This window comes from Chelonoidis abingdonii, chromosome 4 (assembly GCF_003597395.2).
Source record: "Chelonoidis abingdonii isolate Lonesome George chromosome 4, CheloAbing_2.0, whole genome shotgun sequence".
NCBI lineage: Eukaryota > Metazoa > Chordata > Testudines > Testudinidae > Chelonoidis > Chelonoidis abingdonii.
In genome coordinates, this window is record NC_133772.1 from 89,778,293 (window position 1) to 89,801,413 (window position 23,121).

The 23,121-nt window shown below is 45.0% G+C and overlaps 1 protein-coding gene across 5 annotated transcripts in view; it reads right to left on the reverse strand.

The window, feature by feature from the left end:
- MAPKBP1 (mitogen-activated protein kinase binding protein 1) overlaps positions 1 to 23,121 on the reverse strand; it is a 141,478-nt gene that overhangs the window by 24,489 nt on the left and 93,868 nt on the right. For 3 of the 5 annotated variants that reach the window (XM_032793851.2, XM_075065453.1, XM_032793854.2), the window contains 14 exons: positions 22,854 to 23,036; positions 22,090 to 22,107; positions 21,398 to 21,558; positions 18,564 to 18,753; positions 17,727 to 17,873; positions 16,590 to 16,774; positions 16,373 to 16,464; positions 15,837 to 15,962; positions 13,938 to 14,008; positions 13,371 to 13,492; positions 12,572 to 12,647; positions 7,833 to 7,944; positions 7,125 to 7,188; positions 4,833 to 4,958 (listed from right to left, as the gene is read on the reverse strand). In XM_032793851.2, coding sequence (XP_032649742.1) covers positions 4,833 to 4,958; positions 7,125 to 7,188; positions 7,833 to 7,944; positions 12,572 to 12,647; positions 13,371 to 13,492; positions 13,938 to 14,008; positions 15,837 to 15,962; positions 16,373 to 16,464; positions 16,590 to 16,774; positions 17,727 to 17,873; positions 18,564 to 18,753; positions 21,398 to 21,558; positions 22,090 to 22,107; positions 22,854 to 23,036 — 1,673 coding nt within the window. The remainder of the gene's footprint in view (positions 1 to 4,832; positions 4,959 to 7,124; positions 7,189 to 7,832; positions 7,945 to 12,571; positions 12,648 to 13,370; positions 13,493 to 13,937; positions 14,009 to 15,836; positions 15,963 to 16,372; positions 16,465 to 16,589; positions 16,775 to 17,726; positions 17,874 to 18,563; positions 18,754 to 21,397; positions 21,559 to 22,089; positions 22,108 to 22,853; positions 23,037 to 23,121) is intronic. The other 2 variants (XM_032793852.2, XM_032793853.2) reach the window with 2 other exon arrangements.

Here is a 23,121-nt window from a genome sequence, read left to right on the forward strand (position 1 = left end):
CAAACTAAACAAACCCGATTCTTTCAGCCTTCCTTCATAGGTCATGTTCTCAAGACCTTTAATGATTCTTGTTGCTCTTCTCTGGACCCTCTCCAATTTCTCCACATCTTTCTTGAAATGCGGTGCCCAGAACTGGACACAATACTCCAGTTGAGGCCTAACCAGCGCAGTGGTAGGTTTGATGGTGGTTTGATGTACTGGTAGGTTTGATAGTGGTTTTTCTATTTGGTCCATCAAGGGTTTTGTTGGTATTATTTTGTTTAATCAGGTTTTTTAATAACATTACTAGTCAGATATTTCAAACTTCATTGATTATACTGTGTGTCAAGTCACAGCTACCTTTTGGGAGATTCTTGGGCATACTAGAGCTGGTGGGAGTGGGGAAGGGCTAGCAGATCAACCAGAATGGATGCAATTTACACACAAAGGTACAGCAAAAGAAGGTCTCCATTTGACAAATATGGACTGAAAATTAGTAGGGAAAGAAAGGACATATTCAAGCCTTTTCAGAAGAACTGAATAATGGGGATGTAAACAAAATTTTAGAACCATGAGCGAGGTCAACGAAAACTGCACACAAGCTATCAAATACTTTATCAGTTTGGCTCTGTCTAATGCAACTTTAAGTCTTGGTCCTACATTATCACAACAAACTTACTCTCTGGACACCCTTCTCTATGCCCACCTTTATGTGGCCACATGTGTTCTTCAAAATATACTCCCATGCCTGGTCACTGTAAGTAATATTTTCAAAAGCACCCAGGTCTCATTGACTTGAAGTTTAGGTGCTTTTAAAATGAGACACAGGCTCCCAAGTCATCTGGGTGCTTTGGAAAAATTATACCCTGTAATGTCTATTTTACTTGTCCAAACCACACACCGAATCACAACCTTTATTTCCTTCACCCATTTTGCTCTCCATGCCTTCTTCCATGAACTTGGAACCCTCTTCCTGACCCTCCTCCCACTCCTCTTCCAGCAGCCCAATATGAACCCTAGTTTTCCTCTCTAAGTAACAGTAAAAACAAATCTCAAGATACACGTGTTACTCACTTCAATCACCACATTATTTTATTGTCCTCAACTCTTGCTCTCCTCCCTTGTTCCCCTCAATCAGCATTTACCTTCTCTCAAATTATCACCTGATCTGGGTCCTGATTAGAGTGACCAGACAGCAAGTGTGGAAAATTGGGACAGGAGATGGGGGTACAGGAGCCTATATAAGAAAGAGTCCCAAAAATCAGGACTGTCCCTATAAAATCGGGACATCTGGTCACCCTAGTCCTGATCATGCATCAACTCCTTCCCTGGGGGTGGCCCTGTGCCCATCTGAAGTCCCATTAATGTTAATGGGGCTCCCTGCAGCTGCAGAAATCCGCCAACTCAGGGCTAGTTACAGGATGGGGGCTTCAATTATAAGCTCCCGTGGGTAGAGACATAGGTCTTTGGTCTGCAAAATGCCATATAAAATTAATACATCATTGTAACTATGCCATTTTGTGTTCTGAAGTTAATTCATACTTAAAGGATGTGGGGGAGGGAATCTAAGAACAGTCACTGTTCTTATAAAACAGACACACATACAAATGTTCTAACACTGCGCCTGTGCTGCTTGCCCCCTCAGAGCTCAAGGACATATTAATCCTGTTATAATACTCTAAGAGGTGATGGATGCAGAACATACTGGCAGTTCAGTACTTCCTCTCTCAAAAGGTCTGTGGGTTGAAAGCACACTCCTTTGTAATTATCACAATGGCACTGATTGAAATGGAGTTATATTGGTGTAAAAGTGGAGTAACAGTAGTGAATCAGGCCCCAGTCTTGATTTTACATCAAACGCCAGTCACATTCCCAGCCATGGGAAATACTTAGCTTTCCTGGAATGGACCACTGCCTCAAACATTTTTTTAATTTTTTTTTTTTTTTTTTTAAATAATGGAGATATACCTATCTCCTAGAACTGGAAGGGACCCTGAAGGGTCATTGAGTCCAGCTCCCTGCCTTCACTAGCATGACCAAGTACTGATTTTTCCCCAGATCCTTAAGTGGCCCCCTCAAGGATTGAACTCACAACCCTGGGTTTAGCAGGCCAATGCTCAGACCACTGAGCTATTCCTCCCCCCAACCATTTCTCCAGTTTGTCCAGATCATTTTGAATTTTAATCTTAGCCTCCAAAGCACTTGCAACCCTTCCCAAGGGGCTATCAATTTAGAATAAATCCAAGGACAAACAGTGCTCCTCTAGAGCACATACAAACTCTTTACACTGGTTTTAGAAGCACTAGCCAAAATTAAATCAAGTTTATCTCCCGCTATTAAAGATAGATCTTCAGTAAAATCATACAAAAAGGGGATTTAAAAATACACTCTGCCAACCCATGCATCTATAATCCCTGAAACTTTCCACAGTGAGATCAGTGTAAAACCTCTCTTCCAAATAACTTGGAACCAAGTGCTTTCCAAACAATAAAACAATGTGTTCGCACCAACAATCAAAATTATATTAAAAGCCTCTATGCAACTCCTAGTATGTAAAACAAAAATATCTCAGAAAAGCCCATAATGCACCAGCTATATGAAATGAGCACGAGCTACATTCTCCCATCAAACAAACAGCTCAAGTTAAATGGAGAGAACACATCAGCAATTCTCAGACTAGAAGCAGAACCCAGAGAGATATTGCATGCACTGGAGAAAACAACAGCAGCATAAAAATGAAATGGCTCAAAGGAATTCATTACTACATAAGGTGGGGTGCAGAACAATAGGATTCCAGGACAATAGTCAGTGAGGCCAGTCCACACACTGACAGTCACAGCTGGATAGACACGGCATTTTGGATTATAAATCTTCAGTTCCCCACTGCCTAATCAGTGCTCTCGCTTCTCCAACTTTCTGAAGCTCTCTTTTTTCGCTCATCCACCTTGGGACACACTCAGAACATGAAGGCATTGCACCAGTTAGCTGGTGAAGCAGATCACCTCCCTTGCTTCCTACCGAAACTGTAAACAATACAGCTCTGAAAGGAGCCTCACAAAATAAATACATATCCCTGAGGATGGAGCATCTTAATGCTTCTGTGGACCTTATACCTAGATTACTCTTACACCTCAAGAAGCAACCCAATTCTATAGAGCAGCTTATGCACAGATTCTGAAGGCAAAACAAAAGCAGATATTACACATCTATAAAACATGGACTCTTACTCAAGATCCTCAGTTCCTCTGCTCCAGACCAAAATCGGCTATTCCTTCAAATTCAGCCAGCAATCCAAAATGCTCTGGAACTGTCTGCAGACATCCAGTGACCACAGTGACAGGTCGAAACTGAAAAAGCTTTAAGCTGACCAACCTAAAGTGTTCCAGACTAGCAAAGAGGTCACCAAACAAGTTTTCCAAATTGCTTGTGCTGGTGTGGCACGCATTCAAGCCTCCAGAAGAGAATGTGACAGAGACAAGTCTCACCTAGTGCCAAATGAAACTGGGAGCGTCCGTCACAGACTGCGCCTCAATAAGGCAAAGTTGCAGCTGCTGGAATGATGGAGAGTCTGCTATAAAAAGCACATTGCTTTACAGCTCTAGCATTTTGGCTAGAAAAGGCTGCTTCATGGCTCAATATTGAGGCATCCCAGAATAATTATTGCATGCATATCGGACAGGAGATACTTCAAGGAAAGGAAACCTTAGTACATGCTCAGTGAAACTATGCACACAGACTTTCTTCCTGCACACTCTGCTCCCAAAGGGAGGGGAAGGTTCTTGTAATTCTTTCAAACCACCAGTCTGGCAAGACCTTCATCACTTGGGCACTTTTACATCCAGATTTTAACTCAAAGTCATTTGAGGAGGAAAAAGAGGGAAAACTCAAAAATATTTATGGATCCAGTTCTCATTTTGATACCATGTGAGCTTGCTCAGGGCTGCAGATATTTCCCTCCTCCACCCCCCTCTCCCAAATTAATGTCAGCACATAAAGCCACATATTTTACACTGAACTGATCCACAGCCCTAAAAGCCCAGCCAGTCCTCCCAGCTGAGTTTGTTCTGTTTGAAACTCAGAGCTCAGTACTTGAGTACCATTGTTCAGAGGAGGATCACTGGATAAATTTAGATCTATTCCAGAGTTTCCAGTTTGTGTGGTTTATTTTTAGACATGTTTTGTTTACTGTAAGAGCAACAAAAAATCTGACTAGCCAGCAAAAGTCATTCCCTTGGAATTATATTTTTTTAAAAAGTGACCCTTCCTGAAACCTCCACTCCTGGGACTAAGTTAACAATGAAAACAGCAGATCTTTAGGACCTGCCAGTGCTTTTCACAAAAAAAAAAAATCAACGTTGCAAAAAACATATAAATGGCAGGTATTTTTCAGTGCAAACTTTGCATAAATCTAGCTGCCAGTTTTTGACAGGGTGGGTTTTTAGCATAGACCCAGAGATCTCTAGCCATAAATTACCAAGTTCTCCTTGACAGGATGTTATGTACCTGTCTCAGCATTGCTTTGAAAAGTAGATTTCTGACACCATGTTCAGCATTAATTAAAGAGCTGTGACATTCAGTACAGATTACAACACAGAATGAAGCGATGCTGAATGTACCCTGCTATTAGATCAGAGAGACAGGTTTTAAATCCAAAAATGCAGAGATGCAGAACAAGCAGCACAAGAAACCAGTGCAAAGCCAACAAACAACAAAAGGAAGAGAAGCTGAAAAAACACTCTTGATGAGGGATAACAACCTCCTGCAGTTAACCCAAGTCTACCTTTAAATGGCCCACACAAACTAATATCTAGCCCCACCAACTGTTCTCCCTCTTTGCACCCCTCACCTCTTACCTGATAAGTCCAGCTGTTTTGTGTGGTGGTGATTTCTCCACCTGCTTCCCTCTTTGCTTCATGTCAGCTAGCCGCTGTCGCATGCTGATGGTCATCTCAGAACTCAGGCGCCAAACGAAGATACAGCTGGAAGTGGGGAAAGAGTGAACAAGTCAAGTTTCCTTTCAGTCCAGAGTTATTAATATTCTCCATCAGTGAGGCTAAGAATTTCTTTTCTGGTTTTAGGAGCCAACCTAAAGGGAAAAGATAGAGTCCAGTGGGCACAACTAGAGTGCATGGTACTTTGGAGACAGATATTTAGGGAATCTCTTATCCCACCACAGGCCTGACCACGTGTAGGCTCTCTGGCTGCAGAGACTTTTCTATTGACAAAAGATGCTCTGAAGCTCCTCTTCTGGGGACATAGGTAAGGTAAGATTTTGTTTGTGTGTTAAATTTTGTATATAGCACCTAGATGTTATGGCCGTAAGTGCTAAAAATAAAATAAAAAAAAAAAACTTTAAAAACACAAAAAAACTACAGGGCTCCTCAGGTTGGGGGAGCATCCTATCCTCACGGCATGTCCACTGATGTCCAACCTCTTCTCAGTGCTGAATGATTTCCTTCCCCACCTGTCCCCAACTAATCCCCTGGGTCTAATCATACCGAGGTAGAAACAGGGAAGTAATGGTACTATCATTACCAAAGGGCTGCAATCCTTTTGGCCCCAACAGGATTTAGTAGGGTTCCTAAACCTCATCAAATGCCAGCAAACTGGTATTCCAAGGTGATGGTTGCAGCCTCCTCTTCCAGGCTACAAAGGCATTTGCTTTGAACTGTTCAACTATGACTTTTTTTAAAAAATCTTTTTCTTGTTATTTCAAATCAGAAGAGCTTGCAACCACCACTGCAAGCACTGGTGCCCCATGATTTTTCTGGAGGCACAAGTTGGACATATTTTTAAAGTGACAGCACTATATGTTACACTTAGTAATGTACGATTATGATCTAGTACAAGCTCTGTAGAGAGGAGCCCAGCCTACGAAGTTTGGATCTAGTTTAAAATTTCCCCAAAGTTTACATAGGATCCAAACACACATTAAGATGCACCTGAAAATGAACTGAAGCCAGTACAGTCTACGGAGCATAGATGTAACAAGCAAGAAAGATGCAAGAAACATTGCTAAGAGGGGAGCCCCATTCTACACAACCTGAAGTTTCCAAATTGTCCTTGAGTGTAGCCTCATGTAGACACCATTAGGGTAACACAATCCTATAAAATAATCTTGGTACTTCTATGTACTAGTGATTAGGTTGAAAAAATGTTGACAAAACTTTTCCCCATGGAAACACATTGGTTTCAACAAAAATTTCATTAGGAAAGTTTCTCAGATCCTCAGTGGAATTTCTGGTAGTTGGGACTCTCACCTGAGATGTAGGAGACTCAGGTTCAAGTCCTTGCTCTACTAGATTTGGACTGGGAATTTGAACCTGCATCTCCCAGGGAAGTACCCTATTCTGGAGTTGGGGTGGGCATTTGTGTCTGTCTGTCTGACTCACTCAAATTTTTTCATGGAAAAAAAATCAAAATATTTCATTTTGGTTCCACAGGAGAATGAAAACAAAAATTTCAAAACCTCAGAATGTTTTGCAAAATGGAGAAGTTTTGTGGCCAGCCCTCCTGGTGACTAGATTCAGGAGCATTGTTCCCAGTTATTGAAACCATACACATTTACACAGACTTCTCCTGAACAATGGAAACTCCCCAGCTAGTTTTTTAAACAGCAGAGTCAAAGTAGTGAGATGCTGCAGCCAGAAGCTAAGGCACCCTTGGGCTGGCCAGCTGCATCTCTTCACAGGGCAGCTTTCTCTCTCACACACAGAAACAACGGTTATAATTCCTGGATGTGACATCAACAGCATGAATTACAACTAAGAAAGCAGACACAGCCTATTCATGAAGTATCAGGGCAGGTCAAATGTGTAGATAACTCATGGGCAACATCGCAGAGTTTAGGGACACAAAGCTCTGCATAATCCTGCCCTGCCAGCTACTCAGCTCCCATCTTCTCCACAGCTCTACCCGCTAAGATTTCCTGGGTTGTGCAGCACCTATTTGGGATCCAGGAAGCGCAGAGATTGTTTTGGACATCACAACACACCCATCATAAATTGCGATGCCCTGAACGTGTGTGCTTCGCCTGCTTTGCAGAGGTCGTTTAACTCCTGCATGAAATGGCACAAAACCACAGACTGACACTCTACTGAAGGAGGAGAGGGAGTTAATATCCCAACAGCAAACCCCGGGCTTACCTGTCACCAGAGACAGAGATCAGATGTTTGCAGTCATTACTGAACTTCATCCCAGTTACAATCTCTGTGTAAAACAGAACAGAAGAACAACGCCTCTTGAAACATGCCACTGTGCAGCACAGATCATTGGCAAAATAGACTAGCTGGACTCAGCTCTGTACTCAAATAGTGATCAGATCCAACATGTTTGCATGGAGCAGAGATACACAAATTCCCCTACCACATCTAGGTGATCCCTCTAGGTCAGAATTAAGATTTATTGCTGTATAATAGTGTAGGAAAGCACACACCTGAATGAACATGAAGAATGAGCAATCGGCCCACCTTGGAAAGTGATCTGTCTGGGTACTGTTTAGATGTATTATAGAGAGGCTTATGATTCCCTGGAAAAGGAGTGGCTGGTTTATAGTCCACTTGAAGTGACTGATCAACAGTAAAATGTTTTACAGAATTTTTATGAGATTTTTTTAAATAAAAAAAGTTAAAATTTCAATAAATATTTTTGATTGTCAAAATTTCAGCCAGCTCTACTCCTGGTCAAAAAACCCCAAACATTTCCAAGGTGGGCTTTTTGGTTTGTTTTTTAATTGAAAATTGAATCACCAATTAAAAGTTTCATTCAAACGTCAGAAAAAATGTTGACCAGCACTACGTGCCACAGTATAACCTGCGGCTAAAAAGGCACTTGCTGAAGCTTCTGTAACTCACCTGAGTGCCCATACATTGTGGCCACACACTCGCCAGAGTAGAAATCAAAGATGGAGAGGTTCTTGTCAGAGCAGCTAGTTGCAATGTAGAGACCCGAGGGATCAGTCTGCACCTGGTTGAGGAGTATAGGAGGCAGAAAGGGCTGGTGAGAAAGTACGTTACACAGATGCACAAGAAATGCCCAGAATGCCAGAAAGAGGGGCGCACACACTACAGAAAGAAAGGTTTAGAGTCACCCTAAGCCCTGTACTCCAAAACGGCATCAGCATAGGTGCTGGAACTAGGGAGCTGGAGGTGCTGCTGCACCCGCTGTCTTGAAATGGTTTTCATCTAGTTTTCTGAGCTGAGGTAGGCCAAGTAAAACTAGACAGATGCTAGCTAACATGTTCTTTAAAACCTCCAACACCACGAATTCGAAAACCTCACTTGGAAGCCTATTCCAGCGCTTAACTATCTGTAGAGCTAGAAAGTTTTTCTTAATATCTAACCTAAATCTCCCCTGCCACAGATTAAGCCCATTATTTCTTCGCCTACCTTCAGTGGACACAGAAAACAACTGATCATCCTGCTCTTATTAACAGCACTTAACATATTTGAAGACTTTATCAGGTCTTCCCTCAATCTTCTTTTCTCAAGACTAAACGTGCCCAGTTTTTTTAAACCTTTTCTCATAGATCAGGTTTTCTAAACCTTGTAACATTTTTGTTGCTCTCCCCTGGACTCTCTCCAATCTATCCACATCTTTCTGAAAGTGTGGAATCCAGAAGTGGTCACTGTACTCCAGGTGAGGCCTCACCAATGCCAAATACAGCAGGACAATACCTCCCACTTCTCACATACCACACTCCTGTTAACACACCCCAGAATATTTGCCTTTTTCACAACTGTATCACATTGTTGACTCATATTCAATATGTGATCCACTATAATCCCCAGATCCTTTTCAGCAGTACTACCATCAAGCCAGTTATTCCTCTTTTTGTAATGTGCATTTGATTTCTCTTTCCTATCTATAGTAATTTACACTTGTTTTTACTGAATTTCATCTCATTGATTTCAGATCAATTCTCCAATTGGTCATCATTTTGAATTCTAATCGTGTCCTCCAAAGTGCTTGCAATCCCTCCAAGCTTGGGGTCAACTGCAATTTTGTAAGTATAGTCTCCACTCCATTATCCAAGTCATCATTAAAAATATTCAATAATATCAGACCCAGGACAGATTCCCATGGGATCGCACTAAATACTTCCTCTCACTTTGACAGCAAACCATTGATAACCACTCTTTGAGTAGTCTTTTAACCAGTTATACACCAACATTATAGTAATTATAGATAACATGACTCTCACCCATGCCCCTACTCAGCCACCAAACCATCCAGCCACCTTATGACAAGCCCCCAACCCACCCACTTAGACTCATAGACTTTAAGGTCAGAAGGGACCATTATGATCATCTAGTCTGACCTCCTGCACAATGCAGGCCACAGAATCTCACTCATCCACTCCTGTAACAAACCCCTAACCTATGTCTAGACAGCTACTGACGTCCTTCAAGATTGTGGTTTGAAGACCTCAAGCAGTCGTCAGAGAATCTTTCAGAGCACTGTCACCTGATGCCCCCATGCTCCGCCCACAAGAGGCGAAGGGCGAAAACAACTGTCCAGCGCCTCTGCCAAATTCTGCCCTCGGCAGGAAAATATTCGCCTTCATCGACCCAACTCATGGCGTAATCGATTAAACCCTGAGCATGTTATGGGTAAGATACTACAACTCCCAGCCTTACCCTCAGGACTAGAGTCTCTCTTTAAGTAAATCAGATTCTCGACCCCACCTACCTAACCATCCCAATGCACAGGATGCCCACTGGGTGCACCACCAATACTCTTATCTGCGTGACTAACAAAGTCAGTATTGTTCTAGATTACAGTGCCAAAAGATGTATGGCTATACCCACGCATTCAATCATCTTCATCATAAAACACTTTAGTCTTTCATAAACCAGGACTATGTCATTCCCCCCACCGCCCGACCGCACTCCCTTGAAGGCTGTTCGACGAATTCCTCGAGCGTCCTACTTAATGGCGTTTTTTAGAACCTTCGTTTGTGTTCAAAGTCTAAACTTCCTGTGTCAGTTTATCCATTTTGCTTGCGTCCACATTTGGTCCTAGCTTAAAATAATTCCCTCCCTCCCTATATTTTCCTCTTGAATATATTTATAAAGTAGCATCCTATCATCCCCTCAGCCTTCTTTTTGTTAGGCTAACACAGCCAGCTCTTTTGATGCTTTCTTCATAAGATAGGGTTTTCCTATTCCTTGGATATCCTGGTAAGTCCCTTCTCATGTACCTGTTGCCAGTTTGAATTCATCCTTCTTAAACATGGGAGACCAGAACTGCACACAGTATTCCAGATGAAGTCTCACCCAGTGCCTTGTATAACGGTACTAACACCTCCTTATCTTTGCTGGAAATACCTCGCCTGATGCATCCTAAAACCACATTAGCTTTTTTCATGGCCATATCACATTGGCGGCTCATAGTCATCCTGTGATCAACCAGTTGTCAAAACTCTCCCAAGAACTACATCTAGCCTACTTCCCAAATGCCAAAATCCTACACAACAACCCAAACTCAATCTCAGACTAAAGTTGATTGTCTCTGAAGGCCCCCACCACCAACCCCCTTTAATTACTGATTTGGGATCCACTATTTTTGGTTGATCCTGGTTCCTTTAAGGTTTAAGCCTATCCCAGGACCAGAAATTATAGCTAGGAAAGTTACATAAAATACCAAATCTCTCCAACACCCAAGATCTAAGCCTTCAACATGGAAACGAGCCATAAGTTTAGTGCTGTTGGGAACTTGTGCTAGCTGATATTACCATCAAACCTCCAGTTTCCACAATTCCATATTGCCTGATAAAAAGCAATGTGATAAAAAAACCTCAAATGACTTTCAACATGTCAACTGCTGTACTTCTCCATTTGCTATGTTACCCTCTCTGCATGCTCGGTTCTGGAGCTGTTACTACATGCATGCTTTGACAAACTTTAGAGAAGCAAGAGTACAAAAGTCTTGGTTTGGGGGAGGTTGTGTTTTTTTAACTACTGGTAATGATTTTGGTTATTCTGGTTTGGTCGATGTATTTTTCATGGGGTTCTCTTTTAAAATTCCAGTTCTATATATGATCTCAGACACCAAACACGTTTAAATTCCAGAGCCAAGCACGACTGCCTGGTTACTCAGTTACTCTCTAAAAAGTACAGAACGGGCTGAAAAATGGAAAACTCCTTATGCTGCTATACTCTACTAGTGCTCAGTAGTACAGTGCTCTCTCCAGGTCAGCCAAAGCAAATACATGCTGCATATTTAAACACGAACAAACAAACAAAAACCCAACATCAGTAATATTTCATTGTTTGGGGTTGCAAAGAATTGAGCACCTAATAAGACAGAGCAGCCATTTTTCATTTTCGATGCCTTGGTTTGTAAGTGTAGTAGGGAAGGGGAAACTATAGTAATTGCAGATAAAGTGTAATTACCTGTGTGAACAAAAGCAGAAAAAGGTGAATATGGAGTCATCCCGTTTGTCAGGAGAGGCACAGGGCTAGGAAACAAGTGGGCATGGTATCCCAAGGTGGAAGTGTATTGGGCGGAGGTGCACAGACCAGCATGCACAGAATCTGCCTACAGAGCACTGGGCTCTAGAGGCGTTCCAAGTCCCTCAGGATAGCAGGGTGTTTCAGCATGAGCATGGCTGGGTTTAATCTATCCCTAAGCCTCCCATTTGTCTGAAGATCTCTTCCTTGGCAGCACCCTCTCATTTCCTTGGTTTAACAAATTTCTCAAACCTTGAATGCCAGCAGCTGCAGCATGTAATCGTAAAGCAAACAAACACAAGGGCTGGAATGAGCTCTTTCCAAATGGAGCTCGGGGAAAAAGCAGTCGCATCCAGGAGTCCCAGCAATGGCCAAGGACTACAAGGAAAAACAGAGCCAAGGCAGGAGTCCAAAGACTGCCTTGTACGTACTATGACACTGCTGGCAAGTGCCTCCAGAGCCAACAGGAGCAAATGCCTTTGGTTCTTGTAAGGAGCACCACATAGGCCAAATTCTCTTCTGATGTATATTGGTGCAGGTGCATTGAATTCAATGGAGTGTGGTTAATTTAGACCTGCAGAGAATTTGGCCCAGTGTATCACTTGAAATACAATGAGAGAGATTAAACAAACATATATTAGCCCATCTGAATGGGCTAACATATATTAGCCCATCTGAATTAGCCCATCTGTATTTACCCAGACTGTGGGTGGGGCATGATAAGAGCTAGTATTTGTGGGTAGGTGCTGGGAAGGATCTTTGAATTGGATTTCACCATTAGCTAATTGTTTTATGCACATGGGGTGAGAAGTAGCTGCTGCCTGAGTATTTGTCTTGGACACAAATGAATTTGTAAATGAATGTCTTGGGTACCCAGAGCCTAGGATAGGCAGTTTTTAATAGGTACTAGATATCAAACAGCAAGAAATTCATTAATAAATGCTATCTATAGTCCACATTAGCACTTTAGAGGGAATAAGTTCACACGAAAATATTCTGCATCCATCTCTCACTTTCCGGAGTACTAGATTCAGCTCCGAAGAGCCAGGAAAAGAAAGAGAACAAGTGTATGTGGGGGGGTTGAGGGAACGACTCACGGGGATGGAGGGGTGTCATGCTTGAATTTCTGGAGCTCTTACTTTAATGAGGGTGCCATCTTCACCTTGGGATCCCTTGTACAGCTTCTTCTGCTTCCCACTGCTTATGTTGAAAATCCTGAAGGTGACACAAGCCAGAACTCATCACATCCAGGCATGGTTCTCTGTTTCTTCTCACAAGCCTCCCTTCCCTCTCTCCATGACAAGCCTCCCTGCACAGTCACTGTATGGAATGGAGCGGCAGGATGTAGGGCAGGTGGCCACTTCAAGGGAAGCACTATGTTGGCCATAATTCATAAAGCTCATAATCATTTAAGCGGTTAAAGAAACAGCCTGGGAGCTAGGACAGTGGCCCAAAGATCACATTATTCAGTACCAAGTCAAAGACCTGGGTTTGAATTAACACTCTTCCTTGATTCTCATACTGGTAAAGTGAAGAGTATGGAATAATCAGAAGAGGGAAATGAACCTCCCAGCAATTAATGAGAGCTATCAGCCATATATTATGAGTGGCACTAACCAAACTCTACTCAGCTGTCCGAGCAGTAAGACAGCTGTGGCTAGGGATGCTGGAACAATTTGTACAAGGGGGGTGCTGAGAGCTATTGAACCAAACTGTAAACCCTGTAGTATATGATGGAAACCACTTCAAGCCAGGGGTCCAGCAGCACTCCCAGCACCCCTAGTTCCAGTACCTATGGCTATCGCCCATTCATTAAAAGGCAGGTTATATTTAGGGGTAGGGGAGCAGAGCTTCCATTTAAGCAGCAGTGCAACCCAGACCACCTATCACTGCCCAAATTCTGGGAGCACACCAAAATCCAACCACATATGAACCAACCTGATGTTACGGTCTTGACAGCCAATAGCAGCATATTTCCAGCTGGGGTCAACATCCATGTCATACAAAGTAGTCTTCCTAACAACGTGGTGTGTCCGAGTAAACCGGACCCCGTCGCCTGTCTGAGCACAGGGGTTAAAAATTAGTGAAAGCCAAGTAGTTGACCAGTCATAACAATCTTTTAAATGTGCATGACTTCCTCCCAAGCAGCTAGCCTGCACAAGCAAACCACGCCCTACGGTGACTCCTGCTGGGAGAGGCGATGATTGGAGGTGCAATGAAGTTCTTCCCACATCCAATGCTCTTGCACCATTTCCTATGATGACTTCTGCTGGGAAGACGAATGGGTTCCCTAACCATTTCCTACAGTGACTGCTGCTAGGAGAAGCTGGGACTGGAGCAGCTGTGCACTTCCTTGTGGTTAGCACATTTAACAATCTTCTACATTGTCACATTAGGAGATGCTGGGACTGGGATAGCAACAAACACTGCTCCCACACCATTTCTTGAAGGAGCTCCTCGGTGCAGCGGTTATAGAGAAGCATATGATGGCTATAACTAAGTTACCTTCTGTGCAGTGCGGAAATAGACACTCTTATCCGCTCCACAGCTGATCATTCGCACCTTCCCATCGTTGGCTGGAACAGAGAAAAAAACAAATGAACAGGAACCCAACAAGCAACAGAGGAGATTATGTTCTGTTTACCCCATTCCTACTTGCCTATACCTGCCCCCTGCTCCTGTACATCCGCTCTGAAGGATGGCGCACAGAACTGCAGAAGCCTTCTCTTTCCTAGAGAAGGAACAGTCTCCACCACCACTAGCCCAGAGGCGCTCACAATGAATTCCACATAGGCCTCAGTGAACAAGCAGATCCATCACGCAGCAGGTAGATATTTGATTCTGCAATGTCCCTCAACACTTCAGCATCATTGTAGTGCCCTTATTCTCTGGATGCTAAAGCACTCCCTTCTGATGTGGGTGGAAAAGGTAGCTCTGTGCTGCTGAGGAGCTGAGAACAGCCCATAAACCAGACGTGGGCAAACTATGGCCTGTGGGACCGTCCTGCCCGGCCCTTCAGCTCCCAGCTCGGGAGGCTAGCCCCCGACCCCTCCCCTGCTGTCCCCCTCACCCCTGCAGCCTCAGCTAGCCATGGCACCAGTGCTCTGGGCAGTGGGGCTGTGAGCTCCTGCCAGGCAGCACGGCGGTGGGGCTGGCTCCAGCCGGGCTCTTAGTAGCATGGTAAGGGGGCAGGGAGCAGGGGGGTTGGATAAGGGGCAGAGGGTCCTGGGGGGCAGTCAGGGGATAGGGGCGGCTGGATAGTCATGGGAGTCCCGGGAGGCCTGTCGGGGGCAGGAGTGACGATAGGGGTCAAGGGGGCAGTCAGGGGACAGAGGGATTGGATAGGGGGTGGGGTCTCAGGAAGGGCAGTTAGGGGTGAGGGGTCCTGGAAGGAGGCGTTGGATGGGTCAGCAGTTCTGAGGGGGGCAGTCAAGGAGTGGAAAGTGGGAGGGGGCGAATAGGGGGCTCAGGCCAGGCTGTGTGGGGATGCACAGCCTTCCCTACCCAGACCCTCCATACAGTTTGGGAACCTGATGTGGCCCTCAGGCCAAAAAGTTTGTTCACTCCCTGCCACAAACATATGCTGCACTAACTGACAATCCAATTTACGGTGTCTTTCTTATTGTCAATCCCATTTTTGCCTTTGAAAGACCAGACTTTCCTGCACTGCCAAAAAACAACCTCCTTAGAAACCAACTGTAGAGCCTAGAATTTGCTTTCCACTCAGCATGAAGAAAATGACAGTCTTTCCAAATTTAGTTAAAGGGGCCACATTCAGTCCTGGTAGAAAATGGACATAACTTCAGCGTCAATGAAATTGCACCCACATTCACCAGAGTTGAACCTGGCCACAGGGCTGACATGGTGGTCATCGGTTAGTGCACTGCACTGCCCTGTCATCTGAGAGACTCAAGTACAATTTTCAGTCCCTGCCTGCCACTCCTCCAGCCATCAGTAACGAGGAGAGTTGTGAAGGCACAACGCTGTGCTGCTGAGCAGCTTGAGACACTCTATTCCCCCACAGTGACCACCTGCCCTATATTCTAGGCCAATTAATGCTGGCACTGCTATATTTTGAAGAGAGCCTCAACCCACTCTCTCTCAGCCAGGAGAACAGGAGTGGGTTGTAGGCATTTGAGATGGGTTTTAAAAAAAATAAAATAAAAATAAGATCATTAGAGAATGTGACTTTCCAAAGAAATACGGAGGGAAAGGATAAGGTGATTTTGACCTTTCTAGTTATGGAAGGGGAGGAAAAAGATAGCCTGATCTGTCCAAGTGATTAAAAGATTAAACTTACCTACCTGCAAACTTCACAGCTGTGATGTGAGAGGAGCAGTATTCCTGCTGCTGTTCTTGGGATCTCACTCCCGCCAGTACAGAGAGGAGTACAGGATCTCTTACCTGCAAACTTCACAGCTGTGATGGAAGATGAATGTTCATCTAGTGTCTGCTGCAGGCTGTACTCCTTCCCAGCATCCAAGATGTGGATCAGTCTGTCCCGACTGGCTGATGCCAGGAGCTTCAACCCTACCAAAGATTTTATAAGAGGGTGAAACCTTCACTGAGAAGTAATTTGCTCCTTTGGTCATAGTTTTAAACATCCTCTCAAGTTAGGCTACAGAAGATCATCATAGATTAGTGCAAGTAAACAGATGTGCACAAGGAAATGTCCCCGGGCTTTCCAACTGTGATAGGGGAAGTAATGATCTGTGTCTACCTGCGTCCATACAACAGCAAGATGAGGAAGTCTGCTTCAAACTTAAGACTTTTCTGCAATGCGACAGGCCTCTACTCTGCGAGCTAACAGAGCAGGTCATCAGTAGAGGGCTGTTACACATGATGGTCAGAATGGAGTCATTTAGCAACACATACACAAGCCAGTACATCATAAGGGGTGCACAAATAATCAATGGGAAAAAGGCTCTGCCCTATCTTACCTGTGTCAGATTTGGAGTACTCCAGGCAGAGGATCTCCGAGTCATGGGCTTCCACCTTCAGCATTTCCTTTAGGGACTGCAACTCATGAATCCTGAAATAGGACACAGATGGATTTCAGTGTGGAAGTGGAACCACAGAGTGAAAAACGAGAGACACAAACTAGTCTTTATGCCCATCCCCACCCCATCCTAACTTCTCCAGAAGCCCTAGGGTTACCTGAGAGTGCCTATCCTGTCGCCCGAGGCCAGGTGCTCTCCACTGGGGCTCACACACAGTGTGCGAATCCCCACCTTCGTGTCCAAGGCCTGGATATCAGCCTTGTCTGCGCTTCCGCCAGAGTTGTAATCAGTGTCCAGCAGGGCCTGAGTGTTGTCATCCACATAGATGATTTTCATCAGGTCCTTGGAAAGAGAGAAGGGGTCAGTGAAGTATCCAAGTGAAGCAGCAGCAGGCACACTCCTCATGAAACTGGAGCAATGGCCAATGTATTCCTTTCAGTGGCAGTAACAGGCAACGTGTCCCATCTGGGAATGAAGCCCACAGCAGCAAGCCACTCAGTAATAAGAGGGGAGAGATAAGTGGAGGGGAAGTCAGCACAGCAATATTATACTATGGCCCTTCTACAGTAGGAGTTGGACAAAGCAAGCAGCCTTGGTGCTGGGAACAAGCTGCATTTCCTGTGCCACCAACAGACACCTGAGAGCTAGACAGTACTAGAATGGGGTGTGGTGGAAATGACTTCAGGTGTTCTTTAGTGATAACATGAGATGAGCCAAGTCATCAGGAATCTCTATTGCAAAATAGGCAGGAGTCTGTTACATGGAGTGCAGATTGCTCAGAAAGGGAGCTGGAGAGTTGGCTGGTGTAGCAGCTCCCTTAGATTACATAACTGGTACAAAAGCAAATTGCTTGAACCAACCATTGTACTGCATGAGATTCTTCTACTTTAACATCACTGTTTTTACATAGTGAGGAAATGAGAGTCAAATGGTTCCGAATCCACATGCCCAATTTCCACAGAACACCCTTTTACCAACCCTGACAATTAGAAGCATTACAGAGATGGGACCGCAGAGAGAAACAGTTACACTGTTTTCTGAAGCATCTGGGATGAGACCCTCTGGAAGAGACCAGCACTGGTGAAACACTGATCTATTCTGGAATATTAAGTCCTAAGACTCTTACAAAATGCTACTATTTATCTTTGCAGTTGGTCTGCCCCTACATTTCCTCAAGTCTGAGTAACTTCCCAGACACACATCGCCCCTTATATAACCTGTGGGCCCTAAAGAGGACACTCGTGTGTAAGAGGATGATGGGAACCAAAGGCCACTGCAGAGTCTGGGGTCTTACATTGCTGAGGATGTTCCGGTGCAGAGCTGTGCCATGGATGTTGGAACTCTCTGTATTCCACAGACGGATGGTGTTATCAGAAGAGCAGGTGATGAATGAACTTGGGGGCAGGCAAGACTGATTGCTGTCCTTCACTTCAGGATACACCTAGAGGCACATAACAAATAAACCGTAAGTGAGACATCATTGTGCCTGGTAGTCTAGTTACCAGAAGCAAGTTCCAAAACAAGGCCAAATCAGATTTCTACTTATTTGATACAGAGGAGGCAGCTGAGGACAACAGGAACTCAGCATACCTAGAATCAATTCAGTCACAGACTGGCTGGCAAATCACAGCTTCATGTTCATTCCAAATAAACAAATGCTGAGTGGAGCTACCTGGACATAGACAGTCCCTTGAATAAGACCCTCTGCTTTTTTTTGGCCCAATGGGAAGGGAGAGAGCCAGAAACCCTCATCACTTAACAGAGTTCAAACACAGAGCATAAGAGGGCAGCACTGGATTCTTGCCACAATCATTTGATACTGGAACACGGCTGGAGTTATCTCAAGATTTGATCCATGAGGAGAGGTTAAAAATAAGATATACAACAATGCAGAGGAAAAGCCCCTGCCTGTTCCCTTTTCATATCGTCTTCCCTCCATTTCTGACCAGGCATGAGAGACGTGCACTTGCATGGTGTAAGTAACTCAATAAAGTTTCCTGCCTCCCCGTCACAAACACCTCCCTAACTACACGAGCTGGAGGCAGAGTCCCTTACTGGGAAATACAGGCAGCCCTCATCTTACGCTGCCCCTCACCCCAGTACGTGGCCACCATTCCTAGCCTGTCCTTACCTCAACACTCCACACGCAGGAAGAGTGGTATAAGGCAGAGTAAACCTTGCCCACTTTCTTCGGGTCCTTGACATCCCACACATACAGGCTGTGGTCATTGTAAACGCACGATAGCCATTGGTTGGTAGGGTCGAAGGTCAAGGCAATTGTATCTGGATACTTGGCATCCACCATGCCAGAGAAGAGACGGCTGTGCAACGACAGAACAGTTGGGTTAATTTCTGTAGCACTGGGGTGAGAGTGTGGACACAAAACTTGAAGCTAAAATCCTCTAGGAGGGAAGAGTTTGGTGCTAGCCAGAGCAAGGAGTATACAATGGTGTGAGAGTACAGTGAGTAGTTGGGGAGGTAACCACAATCTGTGAGGTGGAGAATCTGACTGTTGTGCCAGGATAGCAGCCTCTTTCTACATAAAAAATAAAAGTTCCAAGAGGGGCCTGAACTTCCTACGGTGGAGGGGCCAGTAGCACTGACTGCCAGGCTTGAGTTCCTTTACTTCACTCTCCAGCTATTCCATTCACAGCTCAATTCAGGCTCTCGCTCCGCAGCATGCTGAGAAGTAGACAAGACAAGAGAGCCATCAGATCTTTGGACTCCTAGTCCTTCCCAGTGCAGACACCTGGGAGCAAGGAAGGGAGAGAACAGTATTGCTGGCAGCGAAAGGTCTCAAGCACAAACAGCTGGAATTAGAGGTAGCAGTGTAGGCAGCAAGAACTCCTACTTATATTCTAGTCTCCCAGCTCCTGGAGGGAAAAATAAAAGCTGAAATTAAATGGAGTAAAATTCCTGATGGAGGAGTCCTGGTGCATCACACTGCCGTGCAAAACAATCTGAGATTATAGCCCCAGGGACACTTTCTGTTTCAGTGACGTTCTGAAACCACCTTCCATAGGAGGAGCAGGGGCAACCAACCTCGCTAGTTTTAAAATGGAGATTGGTGAGTTTATGAACAGGATTATTTCACTGGGTTGCCTGTGACAGCAAGAGACTGGACTTGAGAACCCAGGAGGTCCCTTCCCGTGCTATGTATTCATGTTTCTATGAGACCAGAGCCATGTTGTGGGGAACTGAAGGAGCTGGATTACAGGGTTAGGATGCCAGCTAATGAGGAGAGAACCTCAAATGGTTGACATCAGACAAGATGGCAGCGGTTTGGTTATTTTTACAAGCCTCTTTGCTCTGCAAAATTGGGCTGGAAGTCACATGAAAACAGGCTCACTTAGCTCTTAGTCTGAAGTTAGGAAAAATTATTTAAAAAAAAAAAATGTAAACATTGCAAAACCTCAAATGAAAGGTTCCACTCAGTTTCAGCTCTAAAACCCAGGTGAGGATAAGATTAACCTCACCTACCATCAATCTCATTAAAAACCAGAGCCCAGTGCAGACTTAAGGCTGGAGAGACCAGAGAGATGCCCTTTAAATGCATTAATTGTCATGTTGTGGTTAGAGCACAAGACAGGGAGTTAAGCGATCTAGCTTTTATTCTGAGTACGACCACAGAATTGCTATCTGGCCTTGGGCAAGTCACTTCTCCCGTCTGTGCCTCATTCTCCCCATCTGTAAAATGGAGCTCACCCATACTGCTCTCACAGAGGTGTTGTGAAGAGTTTTTGCACAGTGTGTGGAGGCTGCAGACACCTTTATAAAGGTGGGCACCTACTATCCTATCTTTACAAGTGGAAAAGGTGAGGCAGACAGATTAAAATGATTTAGCCAAGGCCAGGAGTCACTGGCAGAGCTAGGATTGGAGTCCAGAAAGTCTGACTAACCACTTGATCAAACTGCCCAGCCAATGACAGTAATAGGCAGCTTTCCATTGAAATGCATGTTTGAGTCAAAAACCCCACCACAAACAGACATGTGTCCCCGCTGGACCCCCCAGGAAGGAGGGTTAATGAGAGCCTGTAGGAGAGAACACAACCATGCCAGTTTTGACGAGAGGGGAAATGGCACAACTGTGTGGGGAAAAATCCATGTAAAACAATGACCTCAAAATAAAGTGAGGCTATCCCAACACCTTAGGCGCTCCCTAGGGCACAAGCAGCAATATGATGTCATTAACTGACATCCCCAGTTACAGAAACATATCTGTTTTCAGACCAAGAGGGAGTGTGTGAGCAGCGAATCACATTTCAATTAAAGGCGCACACCATCACCAGACAAAGGAACAATTCATTCCGACATCTACATGCCCAGTATGAACCCCTCCCACTGTGCGTCAGAGTGGTTCATTAGACAGCCAGTCGCCGACGTGCCTAATCTATCTAGAAAAGAAAAGCATATGGGCTGTGGAAACGTCCCTTTCCTTGGGGTGGATCCCAGCGGATGTTTGTTTCAGAGTAGCGCTGTAGGAGTGCAACAGAAGATTTGGTTGTGCTCAAGCATTTGCAAGCAGGGAAGAGTGAAGGGCTCTCTCCAATTTCAGCCTCCACAGACTAAGTGATAATCATGAATAAAACAATTTACCTAGGAAGGGTCCACTCGAAGGCCAACATCTGCACTTCAAAAAGTGATACTCCTTTTAGCCAGTTTTACAGCAGGAGGGAGATGGGGGAGCAACGGGGACAGGAGAAAACAGAATGCACAAGACAGAGGGAAGAAAGACTAGAGGGACAGGCAGGAGAGTTGAGTGCCCAAGGACATCAGTGGAAAACAAAACATCCAATGAAAGCCTATGTATCTCTTAACAATGCCGCTTTATAGTAAAGAGGAAAGTATGCTGGAGGAAGAACCCTAGGGTGCAAGGCAAGGGCAGGATCACAAATCATACATTGTTACTGCACCTGCTCTGCCCATCCAAGCTTCTCCAGTCTCCTACCACCCTTCTTATGGTACCTGGCTTCAGTGACGCTGGCAATGTCCATTCCCAAGAAGTGCGGCTTCGGCAATGTAGTGACAAAGTGAAGGTTCAAAGGGTTAAAAATCCGCACCGTGCCATCAGCGCAGCCACAGAAGATGTAGTCATGGTTCACAGAGATGCAGTTCGCCACAGTAGTCTGAGAAGGACACAAAATCAACCAAGATGAGTGGGTCTCTCTCTCTGAACTGCCATGTAAAGGACAGAGCACGAAGTGCTCAAGATCAGAAAGAAACGAAGTGGAGTGAAATGAAGCCACGCAGTTTAAGGAAAAGCCTGAAATCTGGATTTCCTTTCTGAGGAGCATCCAAGCCAAGGTCTGCTGTAGGGTCTGCTCAGTCACAGTCAGGAAACAGAGCTGAGGGCCCGTTCCACTCGCTGGTGCAAATTCACGCAGCTCGATAGATTTCACAGGAGCTATGTGGATCTACGTCAGCTGGGGATCTGGCCCTGAACATTGATTACCTTGTACCCTTGAGGGGAGATGTTCAGCATCATGAGTGGGACACTGCAACTAGCCCCATACAAGTGCATGAGCATGCTTCCTGGTACAGAAGGGGCAACAGTGGGAGAAATGGAATTGTTCTGCTCAGTGCTGAGATTTGTACAAATGGCAGAAAATGATGGAGAAATGGGGTGACATCAAGGCAAACACTTCATTCTAACTTACTGTGAAGCTGTCTGTGTTCTGAGCAGGAGTGAAAAAGGCAGATTTTAGAGCAGAAAGGAAAGAAGAAAAGACACATTTCACTTGGGGAAGCATGGAAACATTTTGCCCTGGTGTGAATACCCTGGATCCATTTTGCTTTACAGTTTGGGTTTTCTCCCTTTAATTGAATATTAAAATTTTTGCCAACAGGCCAGGCTCGTGGTCTTGCAGCAGCACAATACATTACCCCGAGGGGGAGAGCTGAACTTGAGACTCTGCCAGAGACTTTTGCTTCTAGGAGGCCAGGGGGCACTGGAGAAGCAGCTTATGCAACCCCTGAGGGGATGGAGTGCCCCCCACACTCTGCTGCTACCCCCTCCCCCATCCTGTACAACTCAGGAGTGACATTCATGGGTTCCCAAAGGAAGCCACATCCAGCCTTCCCACAGCTACAAGGACACATCACAATGTTGAGCCTTGAGGGCAGAAGCTTTTCAGGAATTAGAGGATCTCCTACATAAAATCCCTTCCCAACTGGCCTTTAAGCAAATGACTCCATTTCTACCCCCAGGCTCTGGTTTCCCTAGCACACACCACTGCTTTGTGCCATGCTTTAACAGAAAACATTAAAAATCATAAAGAAGCAGACGTCTCCAGCTCTCACTGCTGGCACATGCCGCAGCTCTCACTGCTAGCAGCAGCTTGTGGCCTCAGGATGTCCCCACCCCTTCCTCCCTCCTGGTCAGTGGGCATTGATGTACATGGAGAGCAGACCTAGAACTCACCCTCAGCTCCACCCACTTGTCGAGCAGCCTCTTTTCATTGAATTCACAGAGGAGGCCGGAGGAGGTGATGCAGAAAGTGCTGTCTGCTTTTTTACCCCTTCCACAGGCCACATCCGTGAAGAAGTTGTTCCTCAGCTCGCCCAGCAAACCGGAGCGCCCTAGCAAGGGGACTGTGGCATTTACCTACCAAAAGAAATAACCTGTTAGGGAAAGAGAACTCCACACTGGAGTTATGAGTGATCTAAAGAAACAGGCTGTGATGGGGTCA